The 14,342-nt window shown below is 36.0% G+C and overlaps 1 protein-coding gene across 10 annotated transcripts in view; it reads left to right on the top strand.

Annotated features, from left to right (window-relative positions):
- Positions 1–14,342, top strand: part of CFAP44 (cilia and flagella associated protein 44) — a 152,495-nt gene that overhangs the window by 73,624 nt on the left and 64,529 nt on the right. For all 10 annotated transcript variants that reach the window (XR_001180962.2, XR_006609093.1, XR_006609094.1 and 7 more), the window contains 2 exons: positions 10,676–10,872; positions 12,435–12,609. Coding sequence is in view for 7 of the 10 variants with exons in the window: in XM_004761445.3 (XP_004761502.1) it covers positions 10,676–10,872; positions 12,435–12,609 (372 nt within the window). In the remaining 3 variants the exon portion in view is untranslated. The remainder of the gene's footprint in view (positions 1–10,675; positions 10,873–12,434; positions 12,610–14,342) is intronic.

Raw genomic sequence — 14,342 nt, 5'->3', positions numbered from 1 at the left:
CTCTCTAATACCCACCACCTGGAACCCCAACCTCCCACCCCCCCGCCACTTCAAACCCTCAGGTTGTTTTTCAGAGTCCATAGTCTCTCATGGTTCACCTCCCCTTCCAATTTCCCTCAACTTCCTTCTCCTCTCCATTTTACCATGTCCTCCATGTTATTTGTTATGCTCCACAAATAAGCGAAACCATATGATAATTGACTCTCTCTGCTTGACTTATTTCACTCAGCATAGTCTCTTCCAGTCCCATCCATGTTGCTACAAAACTTGGGCATTCATCCTTTCTGATGGAGCATATATACTCCATATATGGACCACATCTTCCTTATCCATTCGTCCGTTGAAGGGCATCTTGGTTCTTTCCACAGTTTGGCGACCGTGGCCATTGCTGCTATAAACATTGGGGTACAGATGGCCCTTCTTTTCACTATATCTGTATCTTTGTGGTAAATACCCAGTAATGCAATTGCGTGGTCATAGGGATGCTCTACTTTTAATTTCTTGAGAAATCTCCACCCTGTTCTCCAAAGTGGCTGCACCAACTTGCATTCCCACCAGCAGTGTAAGAGGGTTCCCCTTTCTCCACATCCTCTCCAACACACATTGTTTCCAGTTTTGCTAATTTTTCTGCCCATTTCTTGATTGGGTTTTTTGTTCTTCGGGTTTTGAATTGCTAAGTTCCTTATAGATTTTGGATACTAGCTCTTTATCTGATATGTCATTTGCAGATATCTTTTCCCATTCTGTCAGTTGTCTTTTGGTTTTGTTTACTGTGTGCTTTGCTGTGCAAAAGCTTTTGATCTTGATGAAGTCCCAATAGTTCATTTTTGCCCTTGCTTCTCTTGCCTCTGATGATATTTCTTTGATGATGATGAAGTTGTTGTAGCTGAGGTCGAAGAGGTTGCTGCCTGTGTTCTCCTCAAGGATTTGATGGATTCCTATCTTACATTGAGGCCTTTCATCCATTTGGAGTCTATTTTTGTGTGTGGTGTAAGGAAATGGTCCAGTTTCATTCTTCTGCATGTGGCTGTCCAATTTTCCCAACACCATTTGTTGAAGACACTATCTGTTTTCCATTGAACATTCTTTCCTGCTTTGTTGAAGATTAGTTAGCCGTAAGAGTTGAGGGTCCATTCTGGGCTCTCTATTCTGTTCCATTGGTCTATGTGTCTGTTTTTGTGTCAGTACCATACTTTCTTGATGATGAAAGCTTTGTAATAGAGCTTGAACTCTGGAATTGTGATGCTGCCAACTTTGTTTTTCTTTTCCAACATTCCTCTGGCTATTTGGGGTCTTTTCTGGTTCCATATAAATTTTAGGATTATTTGCTCCATTTCTTTGAAAAATGTTGATGGTATTTTGATAGGGATTGCATTAAAAGTGTAGATTGCTCTAGGTAGCATAGTCATTTTCACAATATTTCTTCTTCCAGTCCATGAGCACGGAATGTTTTTCCATTTCTTTATGTCTTCCTCCATTTGTTTCATGAGTATTTTATAGTTTTCTGAGTACATATTCTTTGCCTCTTTGGTTAGGTTTATTCCTAGGTATCCTATGGTTCTGGGTGCAATTGTAAATGGGATCGACTCCTTAATTTTTCTTTCTTCTCTCTTGCTGTTGGTGTGTGGAAATGCAACTAATTTCTGTGCACTGATTTTATATTCTGACACTTTACTGAATTCCTGTATGAGTTCTAGCAGTTTTGTAGTGGAGTCTTCTGGGTTTTCCACATAAAGTATCATGTCATTGGCAAAGAGTGAGACTTTGACTTCTTTGATGATTTGGAGGTGTTTTATTTCTTTTTGTTGTCTGATTGCTGAGGCTAGGATTTCTAGTACTATTGAATAGCAGTGGTGATAGCGGACAGCTCTGCCCTGTTCCTGACTTTAGAGGAAATGCTCTCAGGTTTTACTCATTGAGAATGATATTCGCTGTGGGTTTTTCATAGACGGCTCTGATGATATTGAGGTATGTGCCCTCTATCCCTACACTGTGAAGAGTTTTGATCAAGAAAGGATGCAGTACTTTGTCAAATGCTTTTTCAGCATCTATTGAGAGTATCATATAGTTCTTGTTCTTTCTTTTATTAATGTACTGTATCACATTGATTTGCAGATGTTGAACCAATCTTGCAGTCCAGGAATAAATCCAACTTGGTTGTGGTGAATAATCTTTTTAATGTACTGTTGGGTCCTATTGGCTAGTATTTTGTTGAGAATTTTTGCATCTGTGTTCATCAGGTATATTGGTCGGTCATTCTCTTTGATGGGTCTTTGATTTTGGGATCAAGGTAATGCTGGCCTCATCAAATGAATTTGGAAGTTTTCCTTCCATTTATATTTTTTGGAACAGTTTCAGGAGAATAGGTACTCATACTTCTTTAAATGTTTGGTAGAATTCCCCTGGGAAACCATCTGGAACTGGGCTTCTTGTTTGTTGGGGGATTTTTTATGACTGCTTCAATTTCCTTACTGGCTATGCATATGTTCAGGTTTTTTTTTTTCTTCCTAGTCCAGTTTTGGTAGCTTATATGTCTCTAGGAATGCATCCATTTCTTCCAGACTGTTAAGTTTGCTGGTGTATAGCTGCTCACAATGTGTTCTTTATAATTGTTTGTATTTCTTTGGTGTTGGTTGTGATCTCTCCTCTTTCATTCATGATTTTATTAATTTGGGTCCTTTCTCTTTTATTTTGATAAGTCTGGCCAGGGGTTTATCAATCTTATTAATTCTTTCAAAGAACCAGCTCCTACTTTCACTGATGTGTTCTACTGTTCTTTTGGTTTCTATTTCATTGATTTCTGCCTTGATCTTTATTATTTCTGTTCTCCTGTGGGGTTTAGGCTTTCTTTGCTGTTTTTTCCCCAGGTCCTTTAGGTGTAGGATTACATTGTGTATTTGAGACCTTTCTTGTTTCTTGAGGTAGGCTTGTATTCCTATATATGTTCCTCTCAGCACCGCCTTTGCTGTGTCCCAAAAACAGTTGTGTTTTCGTTTTCCTTTGTTTCCATGATTTTTTTCAATTCTTCTTTAATTTCCTGGTTGACCCATTCATTCTGTAGTAGGATGCTCTTTAACCTCCATATATTTGAGTTCTTTCCAACTTTCCTCTTATGATTCAGTTCTAGTTTCAGAACACTGTGGTCTGAAAATATGTAGGGAAAGTTCCCAATCTTTTGGTACCAGTTGAGACCTGATTTGTGACCCAGGATGTGATCTATTCTGGAGAATGTTCCATGTGCACCAGAGAAGAATGTGTATTTTGTTGTTTTTGGATGGAATGTTCTGAATATATCTGTGATTGTCCATCTGGTCCATTGTGTCATTTAAAGCCTTTATTTCCTTGTTGATCTTTGGCTTGGATGATCTGTCCATTTCAGTGATGGTTGGGGGGTGGTAAAGTTCCCTATTATTGTATTATTGTCAATGTGTTTCTTTGATTTTGTTATTAATTGGTTTATATAATTGGCTGCTCCTAGGTTAGGGGCAGAGATATTTAAAATTGTTAGATCTTGTTGGATAGACCCTTTAACTATGACATAGTGTTCTTCCTCATCTCTTATTACAGTCTTTGGCTTAAAATCTAATTTGTCTGATATAAGGATTGCCACCCCAGTTTCTTTTGATGTCCATTAGCATGGTAAATTGTTTACCACTTCTTCACTTTAAATCTGGAGGTGTTTTGGAGTCTAAAATGATTTTCTTCATTCATTTATTTCTTCATTCAATTGACAGCATATCGATGGGTCTTGTATTTTTATCCATTCTGACACCCTGTGTCTTTTGATTGGGTCATTTCGCACATTTACATTCAGAGTAATGATTGAAAGGTATGAATTTAGTGCCATTGTATTGTCTGTAAGGTGATTGTGACTGTATATTGTCTCTGATTCTTTCTGGTCTGTTACTTTTAACAAAGGACCCCTTTGTTTAGAGGACCCCTTTAAAAATTTCCTGTAGGGCTGGTTTGGTGTTTGCAAATTCTTTCAGTTTTTGTTTGTCTTGGAAGGTTTTTATTTCTCCTTCTATTTTCAATGACAGCCTAGCTGGGTATAGTATTCTTGGCTGCATATTTTTCTCATTTAGTGCTCTGAATATATTGTGCCAATCCTTCCTGGCCTTCCAGTTCTTTGTGGATAGGTCTATTGCCAATCTAATATTTCTGCTGTTCTATGTTACAGACCTCTTGTTCAGATCTGCTTTCAGGATTTTCTCTTTGTCACTGAGACTTCTAAGCTTACTATTAGATGATGGGATGTTTACCTATTTTATTGATTTTGAGGGGGTATCTCTGTGCCTCCTGGATTTTGATGCTTGTTCCCTTCCCCAAATTAGGGAAATTCTCTGCTATAATTTGCTCCAATATACCTTCTGCCCTTCTTTCTCTTTCTTCTTCTGGGATCCCAATTATCTAATATTGTTTCATCTTATGGTATCATTTATCTCTCAAATTCTCCCCTCATGGTCCAGTAGTTGTTTATCTCTCTTTTTCTTAGCTTCCTTATTCTCCATCATTTGGTCTTCTATATCATAATTCTCTCTTCTGCCTCATTTATCCTATCAGTAAGAGCCTCCATTTCTGATTGCATGTCATTAATAGCTTTTTTGATTTCAACTTGTTTAGATTTTAGATCTTTAATTTCTCCAGAAAGGGCTTTTATTTCTCCAGAAATGGATTCTCTAGTATCTTCTATGCTTTTTTCAAGCCCAGCTAACATCTTGATAGTCTTTATTCTGAACTCTGATTCTGACATCTTACTAATGTCTGTATTGATTAAGTCCTTAGCTGTTAGTACTGCCTCTTGTTCTTTTTTTTGAGGTTAGTTTTCCATCTTGTCATTTTATCCAGATAAGAGTTAGATGAATGAAAGAACAAATTGCTAAAAGATAGCAATGACCCCAGAAAAATAGACACTAACCAAATCAGAAAAGACCCAAAACCAGGGGAGGAAGAAAGAAGAAAGGAAAAAAAAAATATATATATATAATATTTTTATTTACATATAATATACATATATAAAATATATATAATATATAGTACAATATAAAGAATTATATATAAATATACATATATAAAATTACTATATATACCATAAATATATATACATACATATATATGTATATATATACGATTAGAACAGAGCTACACACTTGATTTAGGTATATTTTGGTGTGTTAGAAGAAACTGCCTCCCCAAATTTTAAAGCAAGAAGAATACACACACACACACGTACACACAAAAATAAGAGTAAACATGATAAAGGGATGGAATATGACTGTACAGGAGAAAATTTTAAAATGATTCTATAAAAGGAATTGATAAGAAGTTGGTTGAAAAAAGACAAAAAGAAAAAATAGAAAAGAGGAGAGAATCTGATCAGGCTGGAGACTAGAACAAAGCCTTAGACTAGATTTAGGGTACATTTTGATCTGTTAGATGAAATTGTATCCAAAAATTTTAAGGATAGAAAAACTTATATGTATACAAAAAATAAGATTAAATACAATGAAGGGATAGAATGTGACAATAACAATAAAAATTTTAAAAAGATTTTTAAAAAGGTATGGATAAGATAAAATAGTTAAGAAGGTTAAAATGGGAAAGAGGAAAAATTTTAAAAATAGAATAAGGAAAAAATAAAATTTAAAAAGTTTAACTTTGAAAGACCAAAGAATCATGGGAAAAAGCCATGAATTCTACATGCTACATTCCCCATCTCTGGAGTCCCATGATTCTCATTGATTTGTGAAGTTCTTCTTGGCTGGATGTTCTTGCTGGTCTTCTGGGAGAGGGGCCCGTTGCAGTGATTCTCAAATGTCTTTGCCCAGGCAGAATTATACCGCCCTTGCCAGGGGCCAGGCTAAATTATCTGCTCAGGTTCACTTTCAGGTGATTTTGTTCCCTGAATGCTTTCCATATAGCTTTGGAGGATGGGAATGAAAATGGCGGCCTCACAATCTCCTCCCATAGGAGCTGAGAGCTTGGCCTCTTCAGTGCACCCTCAGAGAAAAGCAGTCAATCCCTCCTGTCTCCCTGGTGTCTGGCTGTACTCCATACTCACCGGTCTGTGACCAATCATTTCTTTTTTTTTTTTTTTTTTTTTAAAGATTTTATTTATTCTTCAGAGAGAGAGGGAAAGAGAGCGAGCACAGGCAGACAGAATGGCAGGCAGAGGCTGAGGGAGAAGCAGGCTCCCTGCCGAGCAAGGAGCCCGATGTGGGACTCGATCCCAGGACGCTGGGATCATGACCTGAGCCGAAGGCAGCTGCTTAACCAACTGAGCCACCCAGGCGTCCCGTGTGACCAATCATTTCTATCTCTGGCATCCAGCTCTGTTCAGAGTCTCCAAACCCAGTAGATTCCTATGTGCACTCCCACGCCATCCCTCCCTGAGGAAGAAGGTGAGTCTCTATGGATCTGCCACTTGTTGGGTCTCTGCCATAAGAGTAGTGGCCTGACTGTGCCTTGGCTCATGGTTTAAGGTAACCCCAAGCTGAGAGCCCATTCCTCAGCTCCGTCTCTGCAGCTGTTCTCCCCTCCCCGATACCTGGGACTCTGATGCACTTAGGCACCCTCCCATCTTTCTGTGACCCTGAGGGACCTGAGACCACACTGTTCCCATGAGGGCTCCACCCCCACTTAGCTTCTGGATCAATGTTCCTCAGTGGAGCAGATTTCTCAAAGTTCCAATTTTGTGCTCCACTGCTCTACAGCTTGCAGGGAGCCGGCCCCTCCCACTGCAGTCTATCTTCCCGTATATCATCTCGGATTCACTTCTCTGCAAGTCCTACCTTCCAGAAAGTGGTCGCTTTTCTGTTCCTAGAATTGCTGCTATTCTTTTCTTTGATCTCCTGTTGAGTTTGTGGTGTTTGGAATGGTTTGATAACTATCTAGCTGAATTCTTGGGACCAAAATTTAAGTCTCCTACTCCTCTGCCATCTTGCCTCTCCTCTAGATAGGAATTTTTTGTAGATATATGAAAGATCTATTTGTGATACAGGTATATATATGATGCATGTGTGTGTTTGTATTCATGTAAAATATCTTGCTCTAATCTGTGGCTTTGTTTTCATTCTCTTGATGGTGTCTTTTTTTGAGTAGAAGTTTTTAACTTTGTTAAAGTTAAAATATCAATATTTTTCTATTATAGTTCATGCTTTTATGTTGTAGTTAAGGAATCTGTGCCTAATCTCAGTGCATGAAATAGTTCTTCTATGTTTTGTTCAAAAGCTATTTTTTAAAAATATTTTATTTATTTGACAGAGAGTAAGTGAGCAAAAGCAGGGGTCATTATCTGTATTGATTTTTGGGGGGTGGTGTAAGATGGAGATGTCATTTGTTTCTGAATGGATATTCAATTGACAGTGTCATTTGTTGAAAAGACCATCCTTTCCTCATTAGATTATAGTGATGGTTTTGTCATAAATGAAGTAACTATATATTTACACATGTATATATATGTTTATGTACATATGTATGTTTGTGTATATGTATGATTGTTATATACATAATATATATGTTATATACATACATATGTATATAAAATATTTTATATTTTAATATTTATACATATATGTGTATATGTATATATAAATATTTTATATACATGTAAATATGCTATATATTTATATATATTTGTTTCCAAACTCTTCATACTATTCCATTGGCCTGTCTTTGTGCTAGTATAACACTGTTTTTAATTGGTCTTAACATCTGATATTGTAAATCCTCTTTGTTCTTCATCTTCAGTATTACATAGGTCCTTTGTAACTTGTCAATTTTCATCAAAATAACTGCTAAGATTTTGACTGGAATTACACTGACTCTGTAGATCAACTTTGATATAATAGATTTTAAAAATAAATATTGACTATTTAATCCATAAATATGATAGATCTTAAAGAGAATCCACTTTTAATCTCTTCTAATGGTTATAACTAAACAATGTATTTATATGAATTTATTAATCATTATTTATTGATTTCCTAGTGTCATAAATAAGGATTTTGTTCACTTTAATGTGCTCATGCTTTTCTCTATTTTCTGAAAATATAAAATATAATAACTGCATTAATGCGCTTGTCTGCTAGTTTTATCATCTGTGTTTTATGGGTCTATTTCTGTTAGTTGAAAATTTTTTCTTTATTTTGGGTTATATTTTTCTGCTTCTTTGCTTTCCTGAAAAATTTTGACTGGATGTCGGACATGAATGTCACAGTGTGGGTGCTGGGTATTTTTTGTCACTTTTAAATATTCTTGAGTCTTATTTTGGGATTCAGTTAAGTTTTGTGGAAATAATCTTAGTTTTTGAGTCTTGTTTTTAATCTGTGTTAGGCAGATTAAGTCTAGGCAGACTTATTTTTCCTCACTGCTAAGATAAAATCCTTTTGAATACTGTATCCTATGTTCTATGTATCATGGGGCTTGTGAGAATACAAGCTATTCCAACCTGTGTGAGGCCTGGGGATTATTCTGCCTGTTCTCTTTTGGTGATTCTTTCCCCAGCTTCAGGTGGACTCATCACATGTATACAGTGATGAATAATCATGTGAAGCCTGGAAGAGGATTTTCAGAGATCTTTTCCTATACAGCAGTTTCCTCTCTGGTACTCTGCTCTGTGATTCATGGCACTTGTTACTTCATATTAATACCTGAATGTTTGAATCTTTGAATTTATATCTAGATGACTGCCAAGAGATGAAAGTAGCTAAGAAGTTTTCAGGAAGAACCTTCAACATAATATATCCTATTTTTGGTTTTATCAAATATTCATACTATATTAGTGAAATATATATATATATATATATGGCAAATATGAATCTTAAATTGGTGAGGCTCATTGTCCCAGCTTGCCTTTTGCTTTCATTTGTTTGAGTCTATGGTTCTTGTACTATGCTGGAGCAGGTAGTTTTTGGTAAGGCCAGGAGCCTCTGTTCCCAGGATCAAACACACATGTGGTCATTATTTTTCAGATCTTATATCACCCCAGAAGCTGTCAGAAGCAGGGAATATGTACCCACAACTCTAGGACTCAATTTGTGCATAACCCCCTTGTCAGGTGGAATCTCTTTCCCAATCTTCTTGCCTTCAAGTACATGCTTCCTTAATTCTCTGCTTTCCCGCCCTGTCCAGGATGTACTGTTCTCAGTTTTGTGTCTTCATTAAACATATGGAAGGAAATAAGTTGCCTCACTATCTGATTGGAATGGGGGAGAGAATAAAGTTGTACCACTGGGTAACACTGGATACTACCAGTGTTTTCATCTCCACCATCCTAATAAACCAAATGAGATAACTCTTGCTTAAAGAATAATTTTTTTTTCTGATTATTGGTGAAGTTAACCACTTCTTTTCATATGTTTGTAGTTCATTGATATTCTTCTGAGAATTACTCTTTGGAGTATTTCTTTTTGTACATTTATAGTGCATTTATATTTAATCTTCTGAGAAAGATTCCTTTTTCATTTTTCCCTTGAGTTCTATTTTCTCCCTTAGTTTTATTTATTATTTCTGTAAGCACTTTTTAATTATACATATTGGAAATGCTTTCTTGTACTCTACCATTTGCCTTAAATTTTGCTCACATTTTTTCTAACTATGCAGAAGTTTTAAATTTTGATGGGACCAAAACTATCCATATTTTCCTTCATGTTTTCTGTGTTTTATGGGAAGAGTAAAATTTAGAGTGAAACTCCAGCAGGTAGGAGATAAAAAGAATACGTTTTATAGTGATGAGAAAGATACTATGTGGGGCACCTGGGTGGCTCAGTGGGTTCAGCCTCTGCCTTCGGCTCAGGTCATGATCTCGGGGTCCTGGGATTGAGTCCCGCATCGGGCTCTCTGCTCGGCAGGGAGCCTGCTTCCCTCTCTCTCTCTCTCTCTGCCTGCCTTTCTGTCTACTTGTTATCTCTGTCTGTCAAATAAACAATAAAATCTTTTAAAAAAAGAAAGATACTATGCTATAAGAGAAAAGGGAAAATTAGAAATAACCATTTTAAAAGAAGAAATAGAATTCAAAGAATTGGATTTAAAAAGTAAGAAAGGCAGATAAACTAGGAATAATTGCTATATACACAAGTAAGTTAAATTCTAAAATTAAAGAATGGGGAATAATTATGAACGAGTCCCCCACCCCCAAAAAACAACAATTAACCATTAATTGATAAAGAACAAATTCCTGTGGGCTATAAAATAAAAGTGAACTAATAATATAAATTCCTGAGTTTAATATTTTTTGTAGAGGCAAAAGGGTAACATATCACACACACACACACACACACACACACACACACACATGAGATATCTCATATGACATAATAGATAGGTAGAATACTTTTTGTTAGAATTTGATATGACCCACTTACCATTAAATTACAGACTACCTGAAAGTTTTTCATTTTTCTATACATTAGCAAAACAGTGGCATCATACTGATTAATAATAGTTTGTTAAATGTTTCCATTAGAAAGAAAACTCTACTTGCTCTTTAACTGAGTCCTATGCAATTTCTGTCACATCGTATTGGTTAATGCATTGTCAAATTTTGGATCTAGTACAATATAATATTTATAAGCATAGTGCATTGTGGTCTTATTTTATTAATCATGCAGAACTATTAAAATGGTATAATTGATTTAGATGGTGACTATTGCAAATACTTGTTATATTTTTTCAGATTTCGTGAGTCATTGGAAAGTGATACTATTGTGGTTCATGCCATACAAAGTGATCACAAGATATCCTCCTATAGGCTTGTGAAGCCATCTAAGTATTGCAAGTCCAAGCGAACAAGTCTGTCAGACAGAAGAACAAGCAAACTGGAGAGGTTGGAAAAAGAAGGAGCTGGAAGGAAAGATAGCCAGAAAGATACAGGTATCCTAAATAACAAGAAGGCTTTTAAATCCTTACTTATTAAGTTTTCAAAACTGAATTTGTCTTTTTGTAGGCAGAACCTTTGAACCCTTTTTGATGGCTTGAGCTTCATCTGTTGTCTCCCTTTTTTTATTCCTTTGGAATAATAATCAAGAGTGATAGGGGTGTGTGGTATGGCTCAGAATGGGAGGCCATGTTCCTCCAGCAAATGTTCCACACCAGCTCTTTAATGCAGATTGCTAAGGAAAACCCACCCTGGATATGTGACTGAGTGGGTTAGAGTACTTGATGCTGCTAATTTCTTACTTCCAACATCTACCTATTCTTAAATCTAGGCTTTCTCTAGTTGCTATTTTCTAGGTAGTGTTTCTTTGCTGATTCTTGGACCCCACCCCAGGGTGTGGGGATAGGAGATGACATTTCCATCTATTTTCTAAGAGCATATACTTTAAACAGAATGATGAGCTGAGAATTCAGGTGTGAAGAGAGTACCCCTTAATTGCTGCAACCTGCTCTTGTAACTGCCCACAAGGTGACTACAGATGACTAGGAGGAATGCAAGAATTCTGGGAATGACTCAGAGAGTCCAATAAAAAATAAAGGACAGCACAGCTAGTGCCCATGATACACTACTGACATTAATGTTGCTTTATCCTCTTCATTGAGAAAACTTGAATGGCTCCTTTCAGATAAATTCTGAAGTCATTTTCCTGGTATTTAATCTTTTCCACAGTATATCCCTATTGTTTCCTATTAATGGTGCATTTTCATACTGTTCTGCTGGTATTTTTAGCCTGTCATCTTGCTCACTGTTCCCTAATTACACCTGATACTTTTATACCCAGGCTTCTCCTAAAGTGACCAATTCATTCCTCTCCTCTCTGAATTCTACAAGTTCTTAGAGATTCCAGGCTGAATTATACCAAGCGATGTTAAACTCCTGCTTTTCCATATTCCCATATATTTGAAATATGAAAGTTGAAATTATGAGTTATAATTATATGACCATCCCATATTTATTTAACTTTTTTCCAGAATATATATCTAAAGTTTATCTCTCTTGTAGCTTGAACATAAAGTAAGAAATTGCCTCAGTAGATGTGTAATTCTTAAATCATAGGTTTGATTGTGTGTTTCTGACCAATTTTTCAAATGGCCACAGACCAGTGCAGTCAGTACATGCCACCCCAAATTAGATATGTCAGATAGGACCTGCTTGTTTTTCCCTTCTCCCACCATATCGCAAGTATTCCCACCCAACTTCTCGGTTTGTCTGTCAGTGGCGTCTCATTATTTGTCTTGTTTTCTAATAATTTGTTATGTCTCGTCTTGCCAACTTTTCAATAAGGTCCTTTAGAGCAAATGCTGTGACTTAGATTTCTTTCTTTTATTATTCTAAAATACTTATTATGGGGTTTAATTCATGGTAGTTGTTAGAAAATTGTGATTTATAGATTCATTACATTCTGTTTTTTAGAATATGGCAGGTTTAAAAAAATTTGAGAATTTCATTTTGATGTTTCAAGAAGATTGGAAAAAAAAAATGTTGACTCTCTGTACAGGTGGGAACATTAGTGTGCCAGAAGAATCAATTATAGAGAAAGGGAAGAAATTTCGGCCTAAAACCCTGAGTGAAATTATGGTGGAAAATCAAATTGAGAAAACAAGGAAACTTATATTAAAAGCTGAAAGGGCCCAACTGAAGATTCAGCAACGAAAAAAAGAATGGGAGGAACTGTGAGTGCATTTTTGTTTCCTTCTTTCTTTCTTCCCTCCCTCCCTTCCTTTCTCCCCCTTTCCTTTCCTTTTCTTTCTTTACCTAAACTTTTCATTTTAATGTGCGTTTCAAAGTATCTTTGAAACTGAAACAGAGATGGAGTATTGAAGACAGATCCTCTGGATCTTTTAAAGTAGTGATACCTTAGTGGAACTTCCATGATACTTAGGGTTTTGGGCCCAGGAATTCCATTTTGTGAATAGACTTAGTGATTTTTAAGGATAAGAAATTCCTATCTATTCTAACATCAGGTTATTTTTCGTAATGTTCTATTATCTTACAGTGTTGGCTTTCGCCTTCAGGTCTCTCATCATTTAAAGTTGGCTTTTAAAAACTGTGGTAGGAGGTACTTTTATTTAAAAGCCCATTTTTGCTTGTTTTATTTGCCACCTACATAAGCTTGGTGAAGTGTCTCTTCACGTCTTTTTCCCATGTTCAAATAAGATTGTTATTTTGCCATTAAGTTCTGAGAGTTCTTTATATGTTTTAGATACTAGTTCTTTGTTGGTTATGTGGTTTTCAAATATTTTCTCCCAGGCTGTATCTTGTCTTTTTATTCCCTTAATAGGGTCTTTTGCAGAGTGAAAGGTTTAATTTTGTTAAACCCAATTTATAAATTTTTCCTTCTATCAATCTTATTTTTGCTGTCAAGTCTAAGAACCTCTGCCTAGCCCTATTCCCCAATGATTTTCTCCTATTTTTTTCCTAAAAGTTTTACAGTTTTACCTTTTACATTTAAGTCTATTATCCATTTGGTGTTAACTTTTGTATAAGGTGTGAGAGTTAGGTTTTTTTTTTTTTTTTAAAGATTTTATTTATTTATTTGACAGACAGAGATCACAAGTAGGCAGAGAGAGAGAGAGAGAGAGGAGGAAGCAGGCTCCCTGCTGAGCAGAGAGCCCGATGCGGGGCTCGATCCCAGGACCCTGAGATCATGACCCGAGCCGAAGGCAGAGGCTTAACCCACTGAGCCACCCCGGTGCCCCTGTTTTTGTTTTTTTGCCTGTGGATTTTCAATTGCTCCAGCACATTTATTGAAAAGGCTCTCTCTCCTTTTTTGCAATTGGCTTTCAATTTTCACCTTTGTCAAAAATCATCTGGGCATTTTGTGTGTGTCTATTCTAAGTTCATGTTCTGCTCCACTGATCTTTGTGTCTGTTCCTTTGCTGAAAGCACATTGCCTTGATTACTGTAGCTGTGTAATAGATCTTGAAATTGCTTCTCTCATTATATTTTCTTTATCCCTAAATTGTTTAACCATTCCAGTTGCCTTGCCTTTCTATCTAAATTTTAGAATACTTTTGTCTGTATTTATGAATAAAATCTTGACATATTTATTATGTTGAGCCTCTAATCTGTGGACATGGTATGATTCTCCATTTATTTAGATCTTCTTTGATTTCTTTCATCAGTGTTTTGTTCTTAGTGTAAAAGTCCTACACCTATTTTGTTCGAATCAGACATAAAAATTTCACTTTTTTGGCAATATACATGATATTGGGCTTTTAATTTGGTATCTTATGTGTTCATGTTTATTGTTAGTATAGAATTACAATTGATTTCTTTGTATGTTTATCTGTTATCCTGTGGCCTTGCTGAACTGTTTTATTATGAGTTTTTTGGTAGGTTCCTTAGAATTTTCTGTGTAGACAATCTTATCATCTGTAAATAGGGATAGTTTAACTTTTTGTCC

This window comes from Mustela putorius, unplaced genomic scaffold (assembly GCF_011764305.1).
Source record: "Mustela putorius furo isolate JIRA1106 unplaced genomic scaffold, ASM1176430v1.1 tig00003834_pilon_pilon_pilon, whole genome shotgun sequence".
Classification (NCBI taxonomy): Eukaryota; Metazoa; Chordata; class Mammalia; order Carnivora; family Mustelidae; genus Mustela; species Mustela putorius.
This window is presented reverse-complemented; position numbering and strand designations above follow the sequence as displayed.